Raw genomic sequence first — 11520 nt, 5'->3', positions numbered from 1 at the left:
GTGTGTGTGTGTGTGTGTGCCCTGCAATGGGTTGGCACTCCGTCCAGGGCGTATCCTGCCTTGATGCCCGATGATGCCTGAGACAGGCACAGGATCCCCGTGACCCGAGGTAGTTCGGATAAGCGGTAGAAGATGAATGAATGAATGAAAATGTATGGTCAGTTTTACAGCTCTTTTAAAGTTAAAGTCAAAGTCAAGAGATTATGTGTTGTTGATGCTATGAGCAGCCATGTTGACATAAGCTAATATCTCATGTTGGACCAAATACACCTTCCGAACTATTATGTTGAACACAGCATTTGTTTTGATTCTGTAACCTACTGTTTATAGAGTTAACCCTGCTTTAGTTCTTAATCCTGTTCCTTTGCCTTATTATAAAATGAATTCACACCTTCGGACAGTCAGAAGTGAGTTTAGCAGCGTTGTAATGTACTGTAGTGGCACTGCAGAATCATGATTAATAAAGACTTAACAATATCTTCTTATATCCATTTTTGGATATAATAATCATCTGATCAGCTTTCACAACGCATAACTGAATCCAGTAGCGTTTTCCATGGCATTTTGTTTCAAAAGCAATACACTTATGACATCTTCGAGGGCAAAAGGTTAATTACAACGTCCCATAATGTCGCACAATGACGTATAATTAATGCTAAACTGTGAAAAATCGGCCGCTCAAGAAAGTACACGGTCGAATAATAATTAGATATGTGTGCTTTCGACATCAAGGTCATTAGGCTGCATGTGCCTAACAAATGCTTAATTAACCCGGAATCAAAATCGCTAATGTTCATTAGCTGTGTTGCCGTGCTGAAACCAATCCATTAGTACCCTATATTAGATGTCGTTATCATTTATAATACATTTGTGTTGTCACGCCAAAGCATCTCATGAATAAGCTACGCTCGTCCATGCCAGAGATTTATTATTGCACCATTCCCACTGCATTGCTGCATAAAACTCACATAAAAAATGCATATTCTGATGCGTAAAAAAAAAAAAAAAACAGGGCTGTTTTCACTTTTTCATAGTTTTTATTTATTGGTAATAAGTGGTTCATTTAGATCTTTTCTAGAAATTAAAGAAACAAAAGACTATTTACATGAAATATTGTTCAAGTCCTGAAGACCGCATTGTTTGAGCACCTGTGTTGAGATCCTTCCAAAATGGCATGAGTATGCGTGAACCGAGAGAACATTTTCCAGAGTGAAGTTGAAATGTGGGAAAGATTCTCTAGATAAACAAACTCTAAGCTCAGGTAGCTGTTGCAATCAGATCGTCAAACATAGGAATGCAGGTTCAAAAATCTGAGCTCTTTTCAGCTGTTGCTGTTATACAAACAACCTGGGCTAAGGGTGGCTTGCTAGACTAATGGCTCCAGAATCATCTGTTTTGTTTTTTTTCTGTAGATTAATATGTAATTAAATTCTACGAAGCCATGGAAAATAAAGGCAATGACTCCACTAAGGGGACATTAACCCATGATGATTTAGCACAGTATAGGCTCAGTAGAATGAATCCCTTCACAGCATGAAGCAACCTCGTAGGCCTTCGTCCTCTGTAAGATCGCAGATCGGATAGCGTACAGTATGTAGCGGGATGTGGACGGCAAGTTACCAATGAAGGAATGGGGAGAGGAGGGGGAAAAAATCAGGAGGCTTGGGAATGAGAACTTGGCAAAGTGTATAGGGATGGGAATTTCTGAAAGAGGGAGGAGGGAGAGGGTGGGAAAGAGGAAGAAAGAGAGAGAGAGAGAAAAAGAGAGAGAGTACTAATCCCATCAGCACAAGCCTGTGGATAAGCGAAGAAAGAGAAAGTTCTTGTTAGGAATTGAAATCAACTATAGAATTAAGTCATAAATGCATATTAATCAAGGAATAAAACACATTAAGGGTATGTAGTTACATGAAAATTATCAATGACTTCCTTATACAAAGAAAAGCAGAGATTCACCCCAAAGTTGTTGTTTTTTTTTATATATATATATAACAGTAAGGTTTATTCCTCTTATCACTTATAATTTGAATCATTTTTATTTAGTAATTTATTAGTTAGTAAATTAGATTAAAGTGAGTAAATACAGACAAACTGTTTTATCTGGAGACTCCATAACTTCCATAAATGTTAAACAAGCATCTCCAAACCTTACTATGTCAATGGTTATAACATTTTTAGTTGTTAAATAACATAAGGTGTGTATAAACTAGATTATATATCTCTATTCAAACGAGAACATTAATTTTAGCCATGCAGCTAGAACTAATGCTAATGTACTAATGCTACAGTCACATGACAACATGTAAGACACGGTAGCAGATCTTTATACTCTAAACTTCTCATTAAAAAAACATTAAAAAAGCATTAAAAAAAATTAACTTTGAGGGGTTTTTTTTTTGCCTGGTGCACTTGAAGCATTGTCATTTTGTCATCGCAAAATGAAACGAACCATATCCTAGAACCCTAGAGTGATGTGACAGACTTACTCAGTTATTTAAAGCGCTGACAGAGTTTACCTTCACACTCGAACGCCTGAAGCATGGTGGTGTAACTGTGTCCCAGCCAGGACTGGTAAGTCCCCATCACCCTCATCAGCTTCAGAGTCGAGTCGCTGAACATAACATCAGGCTGTCCATACTTCACCGAGCTGAAGAGTGAGAATCCCTGCGTGGCATTGGCAAACACATTCTGGAGGAAAAGCAACAAATCAGGGATTGAATAAAAATGCTGAGAATAGTAAATTAGCTAGTCGGGTTCAAAAATAACATCAATATTCATTCATAAAAAGTTGGAGGTATTTACAAGTCAGGTAACACAGCAACTTTTTAGATTATGTAAAATACCTAGCCTTCTGAGGTTGCCAGATTTGTCTTCATTAGAAGCGTTCAAGATGGAGTTACTCATTAGTGTCTAGACCATCTTCAAACGTGTACGCAACAAAAAAAAAAAATCAGGGATAGAAAATACAGACTAAAAAAATGAGAATGAATGAGTTCATCGTAGTTCATCGCAGGGTTGTGTGTATATTTCTTCAATCAATGTCAAATTGATGTCATTTGAATTATTTAAACCTTGTATGCATCTGTTATCACTTTTAGACAGGAAATGATTGTCTTTCATCACCTTGGTGTGTAATGGATTATGTTTTTTTTTTTTTTTTTTTTGAGAAGTGTTTAATTCTACTCCTCTGATATTTGTTCCATGAAAGAACACCAGTACTTTTCCTCTCACTGACTAAGAGAGTGTGCCAGCTGGCACAAAGCGCTGACCTGAACACGTTCCAGGAACTTGTAAACGCGGCATTTATCCTCCAGGCGCACCACCACAGCGTTGGCGGGCACCGCGGCCAGGTGGCATCGCGCATGTTCCGAGGGAGGTGCTTCACCTCCATCTGGGCACAGTAGCTTCAGGTCTTCCATCTCTATATCCAGAGCCCATGACTCCTGGTTCTTACCTTACACATGGAGATAAACCTTGGATCATCAAATATATCCTGTTTTTTTGTGTAGCCTGTTAAGCAACCTGGGTGTGACCGCAACACACTATTCTGGCACTGTAGACTCCTTCTTTAAAAGTTATATAAACTTGAAGAAGCTTCACCATATCAACGATTGTAGGATTTTGATTTATTAAAAATTAAGTTTTTCATTCATTCATTCATTTTCTACCGCTTATCCGAACTACCTCGGGTCACGGGGAGCCTGTGCCTATCTCAGGCGTCATCGGGCATCAAGGCAGGATACACCCTGGACGGAGTGCCAACCCATCGCAGGGCACACACACACACACACACACACACTCTCATTCACTCACCCAATCACACACTACGGACAATTTTCCAGAGATGCCAATCAACCTACCATGCATGTCTTTGGACCGGGGGAGGAAACCGGAGTACCCGGAGGAAACCCCCGAGGCACGGGGAGAACATGCAAACTCCACACACACAAGGCGGAGGTGGGAATCGAACCCCCAACCCTGGAGGTGTGAGGCAAACGTGCTAACCACTAAGCCACCGTGCCCCCAAAATTAAGTTTTGTTACTCATTATTAACATATTAACGATTTAAATAACAGTCAAACCTGAAACACCTTCTGACCAATCAGATTAAAGAATTTAACAGCGCTGTGGTTTATAATCTTGGATTACCTTCTATTCCAAGAAGATGTTCATTCTACAGCCTGAAAGATGTTGATTAAGATTTGCATGATAAATGTACCTTGTAAAAGCCGAGATCACAGATCTGCTCCAAAGCATGAGTCAGATCAAAATTCACAGCATGGTTGACGCTTGAAATAGCCAGGCATGGTTTAGCGAGGCTCATTAGCCAGACACCTGGACTTTTTTTTTTTACCTCAGAGCTACAATCTTATAAAATACTGCCCCCTGCTGGTTCTCAACAGATTAAAGAGACATATTTGGCATTTTTCTTTGATAAGACATATTCTTTGTATAGTCCTGTCTTGCAGTAAGGAGGTATTCTGCTAAACCATAAATATCGGTCAACAAAACAAAAAGACTTGAGAAGAAAATAGTCCTGAAAATATTTCATCAAAAATTCACCTTTGTATTCTATTCATATTAGATTGTTAGGTATGGATTAATAACAATTTATAGGTCAAGGGTAAGGTGTTGGATTACAGATAAGAAGGTTGTGAGTTTGAATCCCAAGTCCACCGAGTTGCCACTGCTAGGCTCCTGAGCAAGGCCCTTAACCCTCAGTTGTATAAAATGAGGTTACATGTAAGTTGCTCTGTATAAAGGCATCTGCCAAATGCCATCAACGTAAAAGAGTTCCCTACAGACAAGGGTGATTCCATGATTGGGATACCATTTTGTGCCCATATTAGTGCCACAAGATTCATTCAACCATGTTACTTATCTAAACAAATTCACCCCTGTTAAGACATTCACCCCTTTACTAAAAATCATGGATAGAAGAAACGTAAGTTCTTTCAAATTGCAATAGGAACATCTTTCAATCCATCCATCCATCTATCCATCCATCTATTAATTTTCTATAGCGCTTATCCTGCACAGGGTCGCAGGGTTCCTGGGGTCTACCCTGGTGACCCAGGGGACAAGGCAAGGGACATCATGGACAAGGTACCAACCCAACACAGGGCACAATTACAGGTAATATACGTAGAAAAGCCAATCAGATTAAAAGGCATGTCTTCGGACTGGGTAAGGAAACCGGAGTACCTGGAGGAAACCCCAGAAACACAGGGAAAGCCTGCAAGCTCCACGTACACAGTAATTAAACCCTCAACCCTGGTAGTGTAAGGCAAGTGTTCTAACCACCAAGCCACCTACCCACTAAGAATATAGGTTAGTTTTTTACAATTTGAATCAAAGGAATGGTTAAGCAAATTGCATACCATTGAGGTTGTCAAAGACAGTAGTGTGTTTCACAAAAGCCACATCTCCAAGGTTCTCCGCTACACACCTGCAAATTACAGAACAAGAAGCAAAGCAAAGCTGATTCATCCAGAACATGCCACGTATAAACCCTTTTAAACGTGTAAAATGGTTTTAAAAATACCTCTCACCTCATAATTAATTTGAATAAGACTCGGACATACAGTAGGCTGGTCTTTGCCATTCAACAGAAACTGTACCTGAGAGCTCCTGCCTCCCCGTAGTGCCGTTCCCGCGGGTTGTTGGCGCAAATGTGCCGGTCGTTCTCATCACCTATGCAGGCCTCACAAAGGTTTCTGGGATTGTTGCCTTTGGGATCATGCTCCGGGTCTTTTGCCCCTGGGACACAGCTATATCCAAAGAAATCTCCCACCGCTATGGGAGAAGGATTGTTAAAGTCACTTAGCACACACTCCCACACTTACACACACACATACAGTTGTAACTCTATCTTTGTAGTGTATTCGATTTGACTTGTGTGTTAATAAGGTTCAGTAATGCTACACCTACACCTAATCCTAATCTTAACCTCATTTACCAAACAGGAATCTTTTGTTTTCTTTCACTTTTTCAGTTTATATTTTTTTAATGTAGAAGCTGGAAAAGTTCTACAGTAGCGGTATTCGAATTTCTACCCCGTTATATTTGAAAACCTTCCTTTTATTACCTGCTGGAAAGTCTTGAACTAATGTATTGAGTGACTTGGGTTTTTTTGGGACTACAAGGGAAAGAAACAGTTGCACACTTTGAAGTTCGTAGCAAGTCGTTGTTGTATAAGTATATTACTTGCTATATTTTCATGGAAAAATACAAACAAACGTGGTTAAATTGTCTCTGTTGTTAAACCGATTTTTTTATTTTGACTTACAATATGACTTTGACTTATTTTAACTTGCATCCATAACATAACATGTATTTTACTAGTTTTTGTAGCAATAAAAATATTGAAACCCAACAGTGAATAGGTTTCTAGATTCCTATTCTCAATTAGAAATTTGTTGATATGTTGAAATAAAATGATACTCTTTTATAATAGTATGTAGCACTGATTAAAGAGTAATCTCTTGATGTTAGAGAGATTTAAAGAGTACACATTTATACCACAGTTCGGTTGATATTAATTATGCAAATTTATGCATGTGTTATTTGTAAATACAGGTTTTATACACAAATATAAATTTTTGTAAGAAAACCAGCAATCAACACCTTAATTAATCGTGATATGTGTAGTTTTTTGGTGTTTTTTTTAATTGATCTGCAGTGTTTAATGTTCTACTGCTACTTACCATGTGGGAAATTGCACTGCTCGTCCACGCTGATCTGCGACGTGTTGACCAGGAAGCCAATGGGCACCGTCCAGCCTACGGTTGTGCGGATTCCCGGGTGGCAGGAACTTCGCTCGTGCATCTCCAGCAGGGACAGGTCGCCCGAGGACCTGCGCGCCAGTGCCACCACATAGTAATTAATGCCATCTGAAGGACAGTAAGGAGAACAAGCAGCCATCAGACAGAAATGTTTTGGTCATAAACTCTGTTTCCAATTAAAATGGCATTATATCTAATTAGATTAGGATTAGTCCAAATTAAGCCATGAATTTCATAAGGGATGAAAAAGAAAAACAAGTTTAAAAGTATAAAACATTTATATACATTAATATTCATGATCACTGGTGTGATATTTGAATAAAATGTAAAGAAATTAAATAAACAATGTTCAGATACATTTACTCTAAAAGATAGATTTTTATTATTATCATAATATTAATAGAAATATTGAATAATAAAAGGTCCTAATCCCATCAGCACGAGCTTGTGGATAAGTGGAGAAGGAGAAAGTTCTTGTTAGGAGAGAGAGAAAAGTATGTAGCTCTATTTTAAAATTTAGCTAAAAAAAAATTATCTTTTGTGACAAACAATCAAATCATTTATAAAGGAATTCTCTCAAAGTTAATTTAAACAAACTAACTAAAAATAAATAAATAAATCCAGAAATCAAACAAATCTTACAAAGAAACAAACACATTTATTTATTTATTTATTTATTTATTTATTTATTTATTTATTTATTTATTTATTTATTTGCTTGTAAGATTTGTTTGATTTCTGGATTTATTTATTTATTTTTTATTTATTTTTGGATCATTATATTGTGTATGTATTTATTTATTTGCTTAATTCATAAAAAAAATAGAAATTAATAAATTAATAAATTAATCATATCTTACAAGCAAACAAACACATTTATTTATTTATTTATTTATTTATTTATTTATTTATTTATTTATGTGTTTGTTTGCTTGTAAGATATGATTAATTTATTAATTTATAATTTATTAATTAATTAAACAAATAAATAAATACATACACAATATAACGATCCATAACCTAAGGTAAAATCAATCAAAAGAAATATTTTGACTCCCTGAGTCTCTAGACTTAGTTTTAGTTTTAGTTATTAATACCTGAGCGCTATTGTTTTTAATTCGTGGTCGTAAACAATACTCTCAAACACCCCCAAAAAAGGTTTGTACACTTTCACTGTATGATGTTGAAAATATATAATAGTGCTAACCGATTCCGTTGTGCGATTCTCCTACAGCGACATCTAACCCGTAACAAATACCAGCAGTGTAGATCTCGTCAGGATACATGGAGGCAGCGTCGGCCGTGCCATTCTGTTTAAAAAGAAAAAAAAAGTTTACCATCATGTTGCTTCATTTTAATGACAAAGTTAGCAAAAAGGTTAGCAAAAGAAAAAAATAACAAGAAAAAATTATTTTAATAAATTTTAATAAAGATCACTTTCATTCAACTGTTTACTTGTTTTTAGGACGTTCCACAATATTGAAAGCAACAATAAACGGACAAAAAAACATTATGTTCTTAAATCAGCAATGAACTAAGGCAATGAAATACTGTGTAGTAAAAGCAAAATAAGAGAATTAACAATAAGATAATTGCTGTAACAGCAACATTTCCCACCTTAATCCTTTGCATGCAGTCCGTCGCACTCTGACCTCTCACACACTGCAGTTTCCCACGGACGTTCCGTAACGTGATGTTGCCGGCCAGATCCAGACACTTCTGCTCCTCTATCTCAGAAACTGCACACCAAGTGACTGCACAAATGGAAGCCGGGCTTTATCTTTAAATTAGCATGAAAAGAAAACCTACTCCAAAGCCTTAAGAGGAAGAAAAATTTGAAAAGTTTCCAAATTCAAATACAAATATGGCTTAATTTTTTTATTATGTAATTATGTAATTTGATGTATTACGTAAAATATATTCCGGTGCATACCTTATATAATATTTATAATTTATTATAAAAATAATATATATTTAATAATATATATTTATATATAAAATAATATTTAATATTTATACCTTACATACTTTATAATTTAAAGCACATAGTAAATTCTTTGAAAGTTTAAAGTTTTGTGAAAGATATATGTTTCGATTAGCTCTCAGCTCATTATGATCTAGTCACTTAATTTTACTAAATGTAATTACAAATGAAAAACCTCAAGACCTAAAAACATTGCATTTCCGTTCGTTCCTCGGTTTAGCTTAGTAACTAATATTCTTTGATTACTTTTCACATTTCATATGCTTTTTTAATTATTGAAGCACTTTGTATAATTGATAGAAACCCGATCAGAATTACTGTAAAGTGGATAATAGATACTAAGTAATCTTATAAATTTCTATATAGGGTTTTAACAGAGGTAGTAAATGTAAATTATGCAAAAACTGCTAATACAGCAAGAATTTACTATAAAAAAAAATAAATATTTAATTTAATATTTATAATAATATGATGGAAAAATGATACATAATTTATAAGTAAACTACTTCAGTATGAGATTATGTAAAGGTAGTAAAGGTAAAACATGTAAAAAAAAAATAATAATGTTGTGGAAATATTCAACATTTACATAACACACAATGCACTAATCACTGAATTTAAAAGGTATTTATTGTCGTACTTAGCAAATAAAACTTTCCACGTACTATGCAAGTAATAAAAGAAAGTAAAAGAAATAAAGAAACTTTGTACTTTCCATTGTGTAAAATATATCAGTAATTGTATCAATACATATGTATTATATATTAGGTAATAATTAAGTACTTCTTTTTTATTAGTGTTTTTTTAAATTAAAAGCTTAACTTGCAAAAAAAAAAAAAAAATATATATATATATATATATATATATATATATATATATATATATATATATATATATATAAAATAACAAAGATGAGAAAAAAAACAAGGCATGCTACAACACGTAATGTATAACCGATAATTACTTTTCACAAGACAGTACAAAAGTAAAGGTAAAATAATTATGTAATTATAACGTAATAGTGAACATAGTAATTATAATGTTATGGTGAAATTACTGAAATGAACTACTCATACTTTGCAATGTATATTTCTGTAAACTAAACGCAGCATGAAAAGTAGCAGGTATATTTCAATTCATTGCCCTCGAACATAATAATAATTACTAAACTGAACCTTTATAGGACATTATAGGTACATTATGTATGCTATTTAAAGGGGGAATTGTAATTGTAGTGTTATATAATTACTTAACATTCATTCAAAGGAAAATAATGATTTTTTTTTTTTCAAATTTCAGCTTAACCTAGGGTAAAATATATTAGTAATGTTATGTTTTTTAAAGCACATATTAAATATACGTTATATGAAAAATGCCAGTCTTGCAATAATAGGAGATGCAGTGCAGTTAATACTGATCATTTAATAGGTAATAATTTTGGACATAATCGTAAACTGAATATCTAAGTAATATTATGAGTAACATTTAGATATACTTTAACATAGAAGTTAAAAAATACTACTAATCTGTAGGTCCTGTGGAGTATGTAAGTAAAGTTCAAATGTGTGATTATAACATGATGTAAATATTAAGCACTAAAGTAGTTACACTTTACAGTTTACTTTATAGTTACAGTATGAACTACAGTGACTTTACCTTACAATACTATGGTATCTTAGGTACCTTATAAGATATAGTACTTTCTGTGTAAATCGGTTCTGCTACATATTCTAGATTTGCATTCTTTGTTTGATTTTGATCATTTGTATAAGTTAAAGTTTATTTTTATATAAGAAAGTATAGCCAAAAAAATTTTTTTGCACAAAAAAAAAAATAAAATAAATGCCAGTTAATATGGCAGCACTTTAAAATATGCTACTCTGATATATTTCTGGTTTATATTAGTCATTTGCGTAAAAGCTGTAAAAAGGTTTAGAGCCAGATTGCAGTAATAACTGAGAATTTTAATAGGTAGTAATGTAGTACTTATTAAATAATCCTTTTTATGTTCATTTAGTTTTAAATTAGTTAATAAGGTAATAATGCTTCAAAGTCATTTAAATGTAGTAAGTGTAACCAAACCTCTTACACAAGAGAGTACTGTGAATGCTGCAGCCCCAGATTCATGTTCTCATGCTGGCAGATTGACCCCAATCTACCACCAGGTTCGATGTGTTGTATGCTTTTCTGTTCATCACGGTTGTAAAGTGTGTTTATCTGAGATAATGTATATAGCCTTCCTGTCTATAATCGAATCTAACTTGACCATTCACTCATCAACATGTAAGAACTTCCTTGTATTTCATATTTATCCAAAAAAGATTTATTGCCTTGCCTTTAGATACCTAAAGGTTCCAAATGACATCAGTTATGTACTTACCGATGCAGCACTACCAGTTATTTTAGCTACCAGTACACACATTGTTGTGCCATGTCTTTACCATTCAATCAGAAAAAGTGACACTTATTTGCATTGATTTAATGAATACTCACTGCTTTGGATGGTGGCCCCACTGACCATTGCAACCAGGAGAAAAGCTAAAAGCAAGCCTGCTGTTTGCTCCATCTTGCCTTTGAGAAGAAGAGTCTCTCAAATGCTTGAAGAAGTATGCGGAAAGTAACATATCATTTGTGTGTGTGTGTGTGAGAGAGTGAGAGAGAGAGAGAGAAAGAGAGAGAGAGTGAGTGAAAAAGCTCTGAAGGCTCACATTGCCACTCTCTCCCAGCACCCAGAAAACCGGACAAGAGGCG

At 34.6% G+C, this 11520-nt stretch overlaps 1 protein-coding gene across 1 annotated transcript; it reads right to left on the bottom strand.

Moving 5' to 3' along the window:
- Positions 1 to 1303: 1303 nt before the first annotated feature.
- Positions 1304 to 11335, bottom strand: otomp (otolith matrix protein). The gene is made up of 9 exons (XM_060873892.1): positions 11263 to 11335; positions 8403 to 8539; positions 7993 to 8095; positions 6708 to 6893; positions 5622 to 5796; positions 5382 to 5449; positions 3270 to 3454; positions 2517 to 2688; positions 1304 to 1794 (listed from the first exon to the last, which is right to left on the bottom strand). The coding sequence occupies exons 1-9, from the start codon at positions 11333 to 11335 to the stop codon at positions 1784 to 1786; spliced, it is 1110 nt and encodes a 369-aa protein (XP_060729875.1). The 3' UTR covers positions 1304 to 1783.
- Positions 11336 to 11520: the final 185 nt, after the last annotated feature.

The sequence above is a fragment of the Tachysurus vachellii genome, chromosome 7 (assembly GCF_030014155.1).
Source record: "Tachysurus vachellii isolate PV-2020 chromosome 7, HZAU_Pvac_v1, whole genome shotgun sequence".
In the NCBI taxonomy this organism is placed as follows: domain Eukaryota; kingdom Metazoa; phylum Chordata; class Actinopteri; order Siluriformes; family Bagridae; genus Tachysurus; species Tachysurus vachellii.
This window is presented reverse-complemented; position numbering and strand designations above follow the sequence as displayed.